Raw genomic sequence first — 15,665 nt, forward strand, 5'->3', positions numbered from 1 at the left:
TTCTCATCAATACTTCTTTGCCAGTCCCAGTTATTATCCTCAATGTGATGAGTTTTGAAATCATTTTGTGTGATTTGATTTTTATGGTTTACTATGAATTATATAATCAATGTTATGTGAAACTCATTTATTTTCAGATGTATTATGTATTAGTTTAATGGGGGACACACGTGCCATTTGGTCTGTCCCAGATTTACACACTCGGACCAGCAGATGTCCTCAGCGTGCGTGGTTCGAATGAAACATTGGGTTCAGTTTCAGAACACTTAATTCATCTGATAACTATATCAAAGCTTTACTGCTTTCGTTATGTTGTTTATTTCATTGTGTTTTATATTTCAACTCGCTGCTCATCGCAGTACTACCGCGGTCACTAGATTCATTCCCATCCCGCAACCAAACCCAGCTGCATCGACATCGATGATTGGCCGCGGTGAAAACTCCAGCTGGCGACTCCTGCATTTTCATTGGTTAACGGTGTGAAAATCGAATCCGGCGCTGAAATGTAATTGGTTAACTTCGAGTGACGCGGTACTCGGTGAAAGCGGACAGCACGAGCGACACGGTGTGTTTGGGATGCATTTGCGAAAGGAGAAGCGGGTACAAAATGTATCATGGATTGCTCTCTTTTTAAAATGAGCATTTGCACTCGACAAAACATCTATATTTTAAGTCTGTTAAACTCAGGGATTTTTTTTTCTTTTAGATTATTACGAGGTTAAACATCTGGATTGCAGCTGTGGTTTTCGGATTGATTTACATCCCCAACACGTTCAAACTCTGATGTTTTTATTTTTATTTGACACGTTTAGTTTTTTCAACCGACAACGTGTCAGCCTGGTTTCATACTCGAATATCTCACGAATGGACGCGTATTGTAGGTAAGGTAGAGATGTGTGATGAACATCTGGCGAGAGAAGGACGCGAGTGTGAAGCGAAGCGTATGATGATGTGACGGATGCGGCATTATAGATTTCAAAAAAGCCACAGAGGAGAATCAAGGTAAAACACCAGCTTATTTAATTATTGTGTTTTGAAAGCAATATATAAGATAAATATCATTGCAATGTTTTCTGCACTTTCCTCCATTTTACATCAGTTGATCCAATTGCAAGGTGGTTCTTCCAGATCTGTTCTGTTTTGAGGGATATTAAAATTTAATGTATAATTTAATTTATACATTACAAATATTTCTTAATTAAATTATTGCAGGGAAGATTTTCACTGGATGAATATAATATCAGTACAACAAAACTCAACTCGTAAGATTTGTATGAATCTTATAGCTATTTCTAACCTGTTCATGTGAGATGAAAGTCTTTGGTCCATAGTAACTGGAATTCAATGAGCTTCATCATTGAGTATCTTCTTCTAGCCCGGACCTTTTCTGTCTGATTATAGAAGAAATGGAGGACTTTTCTAGGTCTCGAGCATCAAACCGTCTTGGACTACGTGATTGTGGTTCAGAATGGATGGAAACATTCTCCAAGCATAGATGAAGAGACACTTAATCATTTTATTCCTGTTGCTAGGATCCACAACTACTCAGTAAACGTGACAGGACCAGGTTGTCTCTGCTGTCACTATGGTTTCGGCTTCTACTGTACCACTGGTAGTCATTAATCTACAAGATGCTTTCCACTTCAGTTAGACTTGTGCTTTGAAACAAGCCTGTTCATTTCAGTGCAAAACAGCTACCTTTTAGAATCTGAGTCATATGATTTAACCCAGATAAACCAAACGTGGGGGCACTAGGTAAAACCACATTTTTTTGTTCCTATGAGGAAAACAACTTATCATATGACAACATATGTGTGTGTGTTTGTGTGTGTGTGTGTGTGTGTGTGTGTGTGAAGATAATTATGTGTGTGAGTATGCATGGGTGCTTGCATGTGGGTGGATGAGTATCTTTAGCATTAAAGTGTCTAAACACCATTGCCTTTTTCTCTCATTGTTTTGCCTAGTTGCAAATGGGCAAAGTGGCACCTTGGAAAACATTTAGACTTTGCTTTTCTAAAGGAACCTTTTGACAAGACAGTATGCTCTCTTATTGTCTTCTAGTTAAAATGTACATTTTAAGTCAGGGCTATTCATCAGGATAATGAAAAGCTAGTCCAGACACTTTTATTTTAACCTGTTACATTTTAAATGTAGTATTTGAAAACATATTCTGACTCTAAACTTGGTATTGAATGAACTGTGTTTTATGTAGGCTATTATTCTATATAAATGTGCCTATGTTGCTTGGCAACTGCAATCAGGCTTTAGTTTAGGCTTTAGAAGAACCTGTTTATTCAGATTTTTTATTACAATTTTTCATTTTTTAAATTGATACTAATTACAGTGAATATGGATTTTCGTTCAGCCCATCTGCTGTTTTTGTTCAGACTAATTAGCACACGTAATCATTTATTAGGCTGAAATACAAGTTTATAACTTCATAAAACCTTTGTGTGTGTTTCAAAACGTGCATTATTTGAATTAGAGAGTTTATGGACGTTTTACAGTTTGGGATATTACCGCAGATAACGTTGGTTTTGTTTCACATTCTAATATCAGAATTCTCCAAACTTTTCCAGAGTTAGCATCTATTATTCCTGAACAACATGGATAAAAATACAGCATTTTTATTGTGAGCTGTTTATAAGCAAAAATGCTTGTTTTATTCTCTTATTCTGTATAACAAGGGTGGAAGAAACATGTTTTTTTAGTTTAATACTTCAATACTTTACCAAATAAATACATAAACAAACAGAAAACAAATGGACAATACACAAATCTGAGTTTAGAAATATTAATAACAAATTTTTTATTCTGTCCTCAGAGTGGACAAATTTGGACACTGAGTGCTCCAGAAGCACTGGATTTCACAGGTCATGGGTATTTTATACACTATGGTATTGGATACCACTATAAATGATTGTCCCCTCAATTATTGCACTGTTAAGGTATGGGAGTTGATTTAGGACACAGCCTTTGACTTCTAAACTTTTGTGGTGATGGAGAATTGCCCAGTGTTATCAGAATTAGCTACGCAATTAGTGCAAAATCGGATCCCCTATCGCACTAAAAACATGTCACTCATTAATCATCATGGATGCCTGCTATCGCTCTTGATAAAAGTGGATAAAAAAATAGCTAAAAGTATTGGCTCATCACCAGCATCAACACTAGCACCATCCAACTCTGCATTAAAGGCTTAGTTCAGCCAAAAATGAAAATTGTCATTAATAACTCACCCTCATGTCGTTCCAAACACAGTTTAAGATATTTTAGATTTAGTCCCTCCATTGAAACTGTGTGAACGGTATACTGTCCATGTCCAGAAAGGTAATAAAAACATCTTCAAAGTAGTCCATGTGACATCAGAGGGTCAGTTAGAATTTGTTGAAGCATTGAAAATACATTTTGTTCCAAAAAATAACAAAAACTACGACTTTATTCAGCATTGTCTTCTCTTCTGGGTTCATGTGAGTGCGTTCACAAGACTGCAGTGACGCTGTTGACGTACGACACTGCTGACATGTTATATTTGTTATTGGGCGCACCAGAAAACACGTCAGTAGCGTCGTACGTCAGCAGCGTCGTGAACGCACTCACAACAGACCCGGAAGAGAAGACAATGAAAGGCAACATACTCGTAACCTTGTAAAAATTTGTAAAAAGAAATATAATTGAACAAATAAGCCATACTATTTATTACATAATAATACTAGCCTGATAATAATAATAATGATCGTCTTGCTATCGTCAAATTCCTCAGCTACAGGTGATATCTCTGACTATTATCGATAAACAATACTGTCATCTATCGGCACAACCCTAAATCATATTCAAAACTGCCCAATCAGAGATCCGCCCAATCTGGCAATCTTTGTTTTTGTACCATCTCATCTGTTTCCTGTACAGTAAAGTACAGAAGTGTTGCTGTCTTGTGTGTGTAGTATTTAGTGCACAAAAAAAAAAAGAGATGGTGCCTATGTGAGTTAAATGTACAGTGTATGCGTGGTTTGAAAAATCTGGGCCCTCATTTATTAACACTGTGTATGCACAGATGTGTGCGTAATGAATACATAATCACAGTTTCACGTAAAGTGTGTGATCTACCAACTTGTACCTAAATGTATGAATGTGTATAAATATAAGGACAAAATATAGAACCTTTTCTACAAACTGTTGATAAATGAGGCCCCTGGATACTATTCTGAAAATTAAATTTACAGCACTTGCACTGTATGTATGCCTGGTACAAACCAAATTGTATTTGGGGATTTAGGTGATTGATTGTTAAACTTGATTGTCTGTGACATTCTTGCATGACTGATTTCCTAATTCCAAATTTTTTCTGCTTCCACAGGGTCTGCCTCCATGCTGAGATGTGTACTAGTGACCTGTCCGAGAGGCTGAGCTTGCTCTTTTTACCATGTAAATGCAAAAAGAAGCATGCTTTATTCCTCCACTAGTCCACCTGTGGCTTCAGGGCAGCCTAGTACAACCCTGTTCCTCACGCCTAAGGTGCTGACCCAGCCAGCAGGTACAAGAGCCATGGAGAATTCCTCGGCAAAAGTCAACAGCTCGCTAGAGCTCCGGGCGCTATCAGAATACGTTACGCCTTCAACCATTTGGCCGGACCCTGTTCAGGGCCTGAACGTGCCCATTCAGGTGTTCTTTGGCCTGGTTATCATCTGTGTGCTGCTGCTGGCCTTCCTCGGAAACATGGTGGTCTGCCTCATGGTTTACCAGAGAGCCGCTATGCGTTCTGCTATTAACATCTTGCTGGCCAGTCTCGCCTTTGCCGATATGATGTTAGCAGTCCTCAACATGCCCTTTGCGCTAGTCACAATGGTGACCACGCGTTGGATCTTCGGAGAGGCATTTTGCCGCATCTCGGCCATGTTCTTCTGGATGTTCCTGATGGAGGGAGTGGCTATTTTGATGATCATCAGTGTGGACCGCTTCCTAATCATTGTCCAAAAGCAGGACAAACTTAGTCCACGCAGGGCCAAAGTGTTAATCGCAGTCTCATGGTCTCTGTCTTTCTGCTTTTCTTTCCCACTTTCCATTGGCCACCCAGCCCTGTACAATCCCCCCAGAGCACCGCAGTGTGTTTTCGGCTACACAGTTGAGCGTGGCGACCATGCTTACGTTATGCTCATTATGCTGGTGTTCTTCTTTGTACCATTCCTGGTGATGCTGTACACATTCATGGGCATATTGAGTACTCTCCGCCACAACGCTCTGCGCATCCACTCCCACCCCGACTCGGTGTGCTTCAGCCAGGCCAGCAAGCTGGGTCTGATGAGTCTGCAGAGACCCTTTCAGATGAATGTAGACATGAGCTTCAAAACACGTGCCTTCACCACGATCCTCATTCTGTTCTCAGTGTTCACCGCATGCTGGGCTCCGTTCGCCACCTACAGCCTGCTGTCCACCTTCAGTCGCGCCTTCTACTACCGGCAGAACTTTTTTGAGATCAGCACGTGGCTGCTGTGGATCTGCTATCTCAAATCGGCTCTGAATCCACTTATCTACTACTGGAGAATCAAGAAGTTCCGTGACGCCTGCCTTGACCTGATGCCCAAGTACTTCAAGTTCCTGCCGCCGCTGCCTGGCAACACGAAGAGACGTATCCGCCCCAGTGCGGTTTATGTGTGTGGGGAGCATCGATCTGTGGTGTAGTGGAGGACGTTTCTGAAGCCTCTTTTGAAATTCTTATAGTACAATCTTATTAAGCTGTGATCTGTTTGGTCTTTCTTCGAACCGCAGGATGTTTTAGCTGTCAAAGATTGTTCAGATGAGACAGTTTACAGAGCCTGTACATTGAACTACTTTAATTGCACAATGTTTTTTTTTTTATTCTTTTATAGGATTTAGATCGTTATAGAAGTTTGTTCAAGTCAGGTGCTGCTATATTTGGTGAAAATGTGCAATCTTCTGTTTTATGCCATGAATGTAATACGATTTTGTGTGCTGTGTATGTTTTGGTTTGTGTTGTTTTTTCCTGGCTTTGTGATTCTGTTTTACACTTAGACATTTTCTATTTTAGTTTATTTTCGATTGCTCAGTTTTCAATTATTTTCAGTGTGAAAATAAAGGAAAGGAATTTTACAAAGATACGCATGTTCCAAACTGATAAGTAGACTTTGTGAAGAGACATGATTTTTAATGTGAATTTTAAAATTGTGATTTCCATGACTGGAAGTGAATAAAATCATGGAAATTAATACTATTAAACCTCATGGAATTTGTGGTCATATACATTTTTCTAGTTATGACTTGTGCCAATTTTATTCAGTTTTAATTTAATCCATTTTTGATTGACTGATTTGAAAGGTCTCAGAAGTGTATCAGCCAAAAGGTGGGGTAACCCTATCGATATTTCTGTACAGCACAAGGTTGTTTTATATATCATATGAACAGCGTCTAACCAATTGCTTGTTCCTGAGATGCCATTAAAAACAAACAACCAATCAACCAGCTAAAGGATATTTTTCCCTTCTCATTTGTCAAATGGCACGCATTTAAGAATAAATTTGTAATATCTGTTTGTCATGGAAAAAAAGTTCTCTGCTCAGTTGAGACCGCTGTGTCCGTCTGAGCCTTTGTAGTGTGCCGCCTTCATTTACATGATGATTTGTTCTGAGGCTGGCCAGGCTGGAGGTAAACCCTGAAGCTTTTTGAATCTGAAAGGTAATTTTTCCTTTCACTAGTCCCTTGTGTGGTTCATTATTTCTCCAGCCACCACTAATGAGGATGCTGTGGGCCTTAGAAGCTCATGAGAACCAATGTGTGGAACGCTATTACTTAGCAACAGTATGTATTACTTGGTAACCGGCTTGTATTATTTTGTGTTTGTACACTCCGGTGGGAGTTTTTGTTTTTTAGAGATGCCATTATAACAGTCATAATACAGGCTTTCTAATTTTTGTGGATTTGTAATGTAACAAAAAAATAATTAGATGCTTTGAAATTACACCCTATCTTAAATGATTGTAGAAATATAAAAGTTTTAATATAAAGAAATATAAATTTTGTTTATTTTAAGATCAAAAAATATAAAATTTTGTTAGTTTAACCAAATGGTCAAGAACAGATATCAAGTTGGCTTTATGAAGTTTTCCATCTTGATAACAGTTTTAAGAATTTAACTTCAAATTCTCTGTCTATATTTTGTTATTTTACCATGAAATTGATCATGTGACTTAATTCCTGTATATTTTATGAATATGTTTTATCAGATCATATGTAATACTTGTTTTTGCATGTATAGCTTTAGCGTGTTATATTGTGTTCTTTCATTTTTGGAAGTGTATATATATATATATGTCCACTGGGAGATGGTCATTTAGATTTTTCTTATAGAGGTTTTCACACTCTCACTCTCAACTTCTATTGCTGTTCGACTCAAAAAAAAAGAATTTACTCATCATCTCCCTGCCATTCCCATGGCAACAAGGATGAAAAAGTGTTCAAGAAACCTGAACCCTGAACACTGCAAAGAAAAAGGAAAAATTACACAAATGCAAAGGAGAGCAGTTGTGTGCTTGTAAAATAATAGGCATCTGGAACAACCACGCAATACAGTCCCTGCACCCTGCAAAGCTGCTTTAATACATTTTCAGATCCTGAAGCTAACCATTTAGTAAATCATAGCTTTAATACACAGAAGCTATGCTATCCTCTGAGAAAGGGTGTTTTATTTGAAAGCCCTATTGAAAAGGTTACTGCACAGGCTTTCAAAGAAAACAACTAAAACTGAAACAACTACTACACAGATTCATATTTAATACTGTAAAGCTGCTTTGACATAATCTGCATTGTAAAAAGCTTTATATAAATAATGGTGACTTGACGACTTTGACCTTGATTCACCACATACTCAAACAGATTTTTTTAAGTTTTATAAAATTGTGTCCTTTGCAAAAACTCTTTCAGCTGTTGTACCAAATATATGCTAACCAGTTCTCTTCAAAAAAAGCGAGTGAATATGCTGTCCAGGGGGAACAGAAACCGTGGCAGTGCCCCTGCTCTTCAAAGCCAGAAATCATGGATGTCAAAAGTCTTTTTAATGGACAAATGAAATGCATGCAGCAACATAAATACACTTATCGAGTAAACAATTATATTTAAAAAATAGTCAAATATATATATATATATATATTTACTTCTTAATGGGCTTTCAGAACAATAAGTGGAAAGGTATAATTGATGCCCATTACATGTAGTGCAGTGTTAATACTTTTTGTGAGAAAATATCCATTTTGATGACAGTACATTTTAATCAGGTTACAGGAATGTGGGCGGGAGTGAAATCATAATTATGTGGCTTGTTGTTTGTCATATTTATAGAATCTGAAATCATGAGTCCTCCTGTGGATATTTCATTTGGCTATCTTTCGGGTTTATTTTCACACAAAATTAGGCAAATGGATTTAATGATGTGGTTGATTGGTGTAGCAGATTTATTATTTAATAGACTACTTAATTTGTGCCTTTGGTTCTATATAGCCTATATAGGTCTTATATTTGCTTAAAGGGGTCATGGGATGCCCATTTTCCACAAGTTTATATGATTCTTTAGGGTCTTAATGAAAAGTCTATAACATAGTTTGGTTAGAATTTCTCAATGGTAGTGTAAAAAACGTACTTGGTTACTATTGCAAACACGGTTCCCTAAGATACAGGAACGAGTTCCCTTTCAGTCAGTCACGTTCAACGATACGTCAGTGACTGACAAAATCGGGATCGCGCCTTCGAGTGTTAAGAAAACGAGCCAATGAATATTGGTGTGCAAGATTTGTATCGCACACCCCGCCCCGCAGCGCGGGTATAAAAGGAGAGCGCATGCAGTCACACAAACAGCTTTTCGCTTCGGAGCCGAGCCTTCAGCTTCCTGAGCAGAGTGTCGTCAAGACAAGCCGATTTACGAGTGTTGGTGTTACGGCGTGTGCTGCAGCTCTCATTCTGCGGTCACACTGCAACTCCTCCTGGGCGCTTCAAAACTTCTGTGTTTAAAGTACTAAAAGAGCAATTACTAAAAGAGCTCCACGAGTGATGGGGCGTCTTTTTAAAGATGTCTTTTCACTTGTGCATTTCTGGATGTGGTCGCTTCCTGGCTCCATCTGATGGTCGCGATCGCTGCATCTCGTGCCTGGGCCTTGAGCACGCTGATGCAGCGTTCGTGGATGAGTCATGTTCTCCTTGTGGGAACATGACCATTGCGATGTTGCGATCAAGGCTCCTCTACATCAAACGAGGAGGAGTCCCCCTCCCCATGCCCCGTTCTAGTTCCTCCTTTAAGAGGAGGGCTACTTCGGCTCATGGCCAGGGTGATCTGAGGATCACAGTGAGGGCTTCCCCACCGAGTGAGTCTCCATGGGCCCCTCACTCCTCCAGCGCATGGTGCCCCCCGGTGTTCCGCGATGCGGAGGCTGGTGCCTCGGACAGGGCGGGACCCAGCACTTCATCCGGCCCACCAGCAGATGACCAGATGTCGATCACTGCATCGGGGAGACGAGCTAAGCTCTGGAGATGAGGATTCAGCTACGTTGCCTCCTTCTGGGAGAGTGCCCTCGACGACGGGGCAGCTAAGGGGTATGTGGAGATTCCCCCAGTTGAGCCTGCTATTGCAATGCAGCTTTGCCTGCAAAGCGCTGCTGCCTGGTGGGATAATCCACGCCTCCCGTCCAGGGCCTGTAAGTTCTCGTCCGCACTAATGGCCAAGGCTTTGTGCTGCTGGACAGGCCGCCTCTGCCCTGCATGCCATGGCCCTCCTGCAGGTCTACCAGGCCAAGGCATTAAAGCAGCTGCACGAGGGTAGTTCCGGGTGTAATGCAGAAACTGCGCACTGCGACAGACCTTGCCCTACGGGCGACGAAAGTCACGGTGTGGTCCCTGGGTCAGACGATGTCCACCTTGGTGGTCCAGGAACACCACCTTTGGCTTACCCTGGCGGATATGAGGGAGCCCGACAAGCACCGCTTCTTGATTGGTTCGCATCGATCGACCGGAAGGACGCGTACTTTCACGTTTCAATTCTCCCCCCGACACAGGCCGTTTCTCCACTTTGCGTTCGAGGGGCGGGCATATCAATACAAGGTTCTCCCCTTCGGGCTGTCCCTGTCGCCTTGTGTCTTCACCAAGGTCGTGGAGGCAGCCCTCGTTCCCTTGAGGGAAGCAGGCATTCGCATTCTCAACTACCTCAATGACTGGCTCATATTGGCCCAGTCCCGAGCTCAGTTGTGCGCAAACAGGGACGTTGTACTCAACCACCTCAGCCGGTTGGGGCTTCGGGTCAACTGGGAAAAGAGCAAACTCTCCCCTGTGCAGAGGATCTCTTTTCTTGGTGTCGAGTTGGACTCGGTGCTCAGTCAATGCTGAACTGCCTGGAGTCATTTCGAGGAAGGAAGGGGGTTCCACTGAAACAGTTTCAGAGGCTCCTGGGGATTATGGCATCCACTGCCGTGGTCACGCCGCTCGGGTTGCTTCATATGAGACTGCTTCAGCATTGCCTTCACGATCGAGTCCCGAGATGGGCATGGCACGCACCATGTCGCAACTCGCCCGCCATCTTCTCCTTTGGAGTCAGAAGCATCTGAGGTCGCTTTGTCCTGTTCATGTCCCAGGTGAGCTCAATTGTGCAGCCGACGAGCTGTCATAACAGCCCGCCCTTCCGGGAGAGTGGCGACTCCAGCCCGAGACAGTCCAGCTGATCTGGAGACACTTCGGGGATGCTCAGGTAGACGTGTTCGCCTCCCCGGACACGTCCCATCGCAAGTATGCGTTTCCCCCAGTGAGCCTTCTCGCACAGACACTGTGCAAGGTCAGGGAGGATGAGGAGCAGGTCCTCTTAGTAGCGCCATACTAGCCTAGTCAGACTTGGTTCCCAGAACTGATGCTCCTCGTGACAACCCAACCTTGGCGTATTCCCCTGAGGAAGGTTCTCCTTTCTCAGAGAGGGGGCACCCTCTGGCACCTATGCCCAGACCTGTGGAATCTCCACGTGTGGTCTCTGGATGGGATGCTGAGGTTCTAAGGGGTTTACCTCCAGCAGTAGTAAACACCATCACTTCAGCTAGAGCCCACTCTACTAGGCATGCCTACGCGTTGAAGTGGAACCTGTTCATCGATTGGTGTTCTTCCCGCCGGGAAGACCCCCGTAGATGCCCGATCACAGTTGTGCTCTCCTTTCTGCAAGATGGGCTGGAGCGAAGGCTGTCTCCCCCCACTCTTAAAGTGTATGTTGCCGCTATTGCCGCACATCACGATGCAGTAGATGGCAAGTCCATTGGGAAGCACAACCTGGTCATCAGGTTCCTTAGCTGGACCCTCCGTGCCCTCATCTCTACGTCAGTAGAGTTTAAGTTTCTGTCGCTGAAGACAGCACTCCTCACTGCATTGGCTTCGGTCAAGAGGGTCGGGAACCTGCAGGCATTTTCGGTCGACGATACGTGTCTCAAATTCGGGCCGGCCAACTCTCATGTTGTCCTGAGACCCCGGCCCAGATACATGCCCAAAGTTCCCACCACGCCCTTCAGGGGTCAGGTGGTGAACTTGCAAGTGCTGCCCTGGGAAGAGGCAGACCCAGGCTTCGCTTTGCTCTGTCCCATTCGTGCCCTGCGCATTTACGTGGACCGCACGCAGAGCTTCAGGACCTTAGACAAGCTTTTTGTCTGCTTCGGAGGACAGCAGAAGGGAAAGGCTGTCTCCAAACAAAGATATGCCCACTGGATAGTGGAGGCTATACTCTTTACATATCAGGCTTTTCGCTTACCATGCCCCCTTGGAGTGAGAGCACACTCTACAAGAGCTGTGGCTTCCTCCTGAGCTTTGGCACGGGGCGCCTCGATAGCAGACATCTGTAGAGCTGCCGGCTGGGCGACACTTCTGGGCCACACAGATTCTATAATCTCTGTGTAGAGCATGTGTCCTCTCGCGTACTCGCCTCAGATGGCCTGTAATGCTGGACCGGCTCGGTGTCAATCACGCTTGCTGCGCCATTCCCCTCTATGGACCGGATACGTGTGCCTAAGTGCTTAGTTCAGTTTCCCTCTTGGCAAACCCTGTTGAAGTTCCTCCCGCACCCTTGGCAGTCAGGCGTGGCGGAGCGCCAGACGCCAGGTCCAGCACTCATGTGTATGACCAAGATCAGCCCTTGTGCTGGGCTAGGTGCCTGTGTGTAGTGATTCCCCCTTTTGGGGTGATCCCACATGTGTATTCTTCCACGGTACGGCTTACTTCATGGTGAGCCCTTGTCTTTCCCTGGCAGAGGTCTCTCTGCCGTCTCTGCTGTGTAGTGATCTCACCCCAGGTGGCCTGAGTCTACCGCAGGGACTTCCATATGTAGCACTGCCCAGAGTGCGAATTACCCCACCATAACTGGGGGGTACTGCTCCTTCACTTCTTCTGTGACATTCATGGTCCACTACTATATCAATCCCCACCGTGATTGCCAAGTGCAACATGTGTTGTGCAACACACATACAAGGTCTAAACATGCGACAAACTGATAATCAGTAGGCTACAGAATATCTCATTGTTATTATATATCCCAAAGAGAACTGTTTTGATCAACTCAAAAGTTAGAAGTTAAGTGCACTGAAATACCATTCTAATTACTAGTAAAAGTAATACCTTTACAAGAAGCCTATTGCCTATTTCATGAAATATTGATTTGGTTTATTTTTAGATTTCATAAGACCTGGAGATAAGACCCAACCCTCTCATATACTGTATAAACAGAAACCAATTTTCCATTATAGTCTATGGTAGTCAGTGTCAAATCAACACAATTACTTGGAGATATGTGAAACCTGGGCAATCTTTAATGTGATTAAGTTGCATACTATGAAAAACCATACTACCACAGAATAAACTACATAGCAGTAAAATACAAGAATAAGATAATCTGTTAATGTCAAAACAAGCTGGGTATCATCAACACTACAGTATCCTACAAATGAGTCACATATACACACATGCACAAACACAGATAGACTACTTCGAGACATTATTTACATAATATAGCACTATATTTCTAGACCTGTCCAAATCTGACATAAGTATGTTATGTATGAGTATGTGTAAAAGGTGTATATTGTATTGTATATGTATTATGCTTGAAGTGCACTGAAAACTGAAATAGTAAACGGCTACGTATTCCAACATGTTGTAATATATGCAGCAAAGCAGGCTTGTTTTAAAATACTGACTACAGAGGTCGTGGTTTTGCCTCTTTTCCCTTCCTCCCTGGCACCCATGATTTAGAAAGGCGATGCCTTGCCTTTTCCCAGGACATTACATATGGAGCAGGGTTAAAGATCCTGAGAAGTAGGCCATTAAGGTCCACAAAAAGCAGAGAAGTGATTGTGTAAAGTGTTCACGAGATAGAGATACCAACCTTTCGCGAACTTGCTTTTAACGTCGAACGAACACTCGTTCTCATGGAGACGTGGTGTGCACGGAGGGGAGGGGCCGAGTGTGTGTGTGTGTGCGCGCGTGCATGTGAGAGATGCATGAGTGACAGAGATGGAGGGAGAGCAGGGAAAGGAAATACAGCTGAACGAATACGCTGCGTGTTTTAAATAGCATTAAAAAATGAAAGACCTTGACAAAGGCGAAAACTAAGGACATTTACTCTATAATTTTATTTTAGTTTAGTTAGTTTTGCCAAACACACATTACAGTTTTAGTTAGTTATCGCTTTTTTGGTAATATATGCCTCGTTTTTATTTTTATTTCAGTTAACGACAATGTTTTTTCCCATCTAGTTTTCGTTTTTTCGTTCGTTTTCGTTAACGATTATAACCTTGGACCCCCCCAAAACTGATATCTCTGTCCCTTTGGGGGAACCCCCCAGTGCCCCCTGTAATTCGAACTATGGCACTGCCCTATGGCCAGTCCATATGTGTAATTCCACATGTTAAAGGGGGTCAGCAATAGTGGCATTTTCCATAGGTTTTCCTTATATACCTGCGCTGCAGGTGCGGGGTGTGCGATGCAAATCTCGCACGCAAATATTTATTGGCTCATTTTGTTAACACTCAAAGGCACTTCATCTCTCTAGCAAGATCCCTGATTTCGTCAGTCACTTACGTAACGTCTCGGTTCCCTCCTTCAGGGAACGAGGGTTACATACGTAACTGAGATGTTCTGCATCTTGCTAGATTCTATGCGAAAATGGAAACTAAAAATAAACTGAAGCCTTTTTTCAATTATGCAGTAAAACTGCATGGCCATTGGTTTGAGTAGTGAATTAAAAACTAAAAATTGACTTGGCAGCAGAGCTGCACGAGCCTATGGTGAAGAAGCCCACCAAAGCCTGCCAGAATGGACAGAGCATCTGGCTAAATAAGGGGGCGTTCGCCACATGATTCTCAGATTACCTCGACCTGAAGCAATTGACTCAATCATGCAGATACATAGCACGGCAAGCAATGCAGTACTACACCCAGGGTTTGAGAGCTAACCGTTGAACTAATTCCAGAGAGCTTGAGCATGATACGGCCATGCCCAAGATGAGTCAATGCCTCAAGGCGAGTGGACCGGTACTCCAATGGGGCATTGAAGGCCCAAACAAGAGCATGCTAGCGAGATGGAGTCTACTATCCATCTACAGAGAGTCTTCGCTTCATGACCGGAGTTACTGAAGCTGACAAAGAGTTGTTCCGCCTATAGGGGTCGGAACGCTCAATGTAGAGTCTCACAGCTCTGACGGGACAGAGCAGAGATAACTCTCTGTCCTTTTCAGAAGGAGGAAGTGTGGAGAGCATAATGTCCTGTGCTCTGAACGGAGTGGAGAGCACCTTAGGTATGTAACCGTGCCTTGGTTTCAAGATGACTTTAGAGTTATTAGGCCCGAATTCCAGGCAGGCAGGGCTAATGGAGAGCACCTGCAGTTCCGCTATTCACTTTACTGATGCCAGTGCCAGAAACGGAGCAGTCTTCAGCGATAGCGACCGAATGTTTGCAGACTGCAATGGCTCAGGTCAGTGGGCATATGCCATGAAGGTATGGTAAGAGGGACTGTAGAAGATTTTTATTGGTCAAAATATGAATTGTTCTAGCATGACCATTGTGAGGATAACCATTTATGTATCGAGGTATTTTACTATTATAATCTCACCTGGGCCAAACCCACACTGAGGCTGCACTGCTAAGACAGACTGCTGTTACTACAAGAGTTCATGTCTCACTCTGCTTTGTTTTTATTAAATATTTTAATGTATTAATTGTTATATTGCAATCCTGTCTCTCAATTTCAACTAAAAAAGTACCATCAACAACAGATGTTGCATCCGTTGATCCATCGATTTGCCATGTTTCCCATTGATACGCCCCCAACTCGGAAACTCAGAGCTTAAATATAATAATGTTTCACTTCATGATTGAAAAAAAGGCTTCAATTCAGGAAGAAAAATGTATTTTTAGCATAGCATCTTAAGATGCAGTATGAGTGTACTGTCGAAAGGGAACACCTTTTTTACACATGTCAACAACAGCTCTTTTCAGAGTAAACAGTTTACTAGCATTTTCCTTTAAATGTTAATGAGTTCTGCTGACCCCGCCCTTCTCTTCAGAGCTGCTCTCTGAGGGACTGTCCACTTTAGCCACATTCATCGTGAAACTTGCTAATTAGCACATTATTAGGAAAGGCGATTTGCAAA

General features: G+C 42.7%; 1 protein-coding gene across 1 annotated transcript; it reads left to right on the top strand.

The window, feature by feature from the left end:
* Positions 1-528: 528 nt before the first annotated feature.
* Positions 529-6,605, top strand: gpr63 (G protein-coupled receptor 63). Its single transcript, XM_059513302.1, has 2 exons — positions 529-1,002; positions 4,358-6,605. Exon 2 carries the CDS (start codon positions 4,444-4,446, stop codon positions 5,677-5,679), a length of 1,236 nt encoding a protein of 411 aa, XP_059369285.1. The 5' UTR covers positions 529-1,002; positions 4,358-4,443; the 3' UTR covers positions 5,680-6,605.
* Positions 6,606-15,665: the final 9,060 nt, after the last annotated feature.

This window comes from Carassius carassius, chromosome 27 (genome assembly GCF_963082965.1).
Source record: "Carassius carassius chromosome 27, fCarCar2.1, whole genome shotgun sequence".
NCBI lineage: Eukaryota > Metazoa > Chordata > Actinopteri > Cypriniformes > Cyprinidae > Carassius > Carassius carassius.

What these genes read in the sequence shown, in the direction of transcription:
- gpr63 (XM_059513302.1), top strand. Translation starts at nt 4,444, where the DNA reads ATGCTTTATTCCTCCACTAGTCCACCTGTGGCTTCAGGGCAGCCTAGT.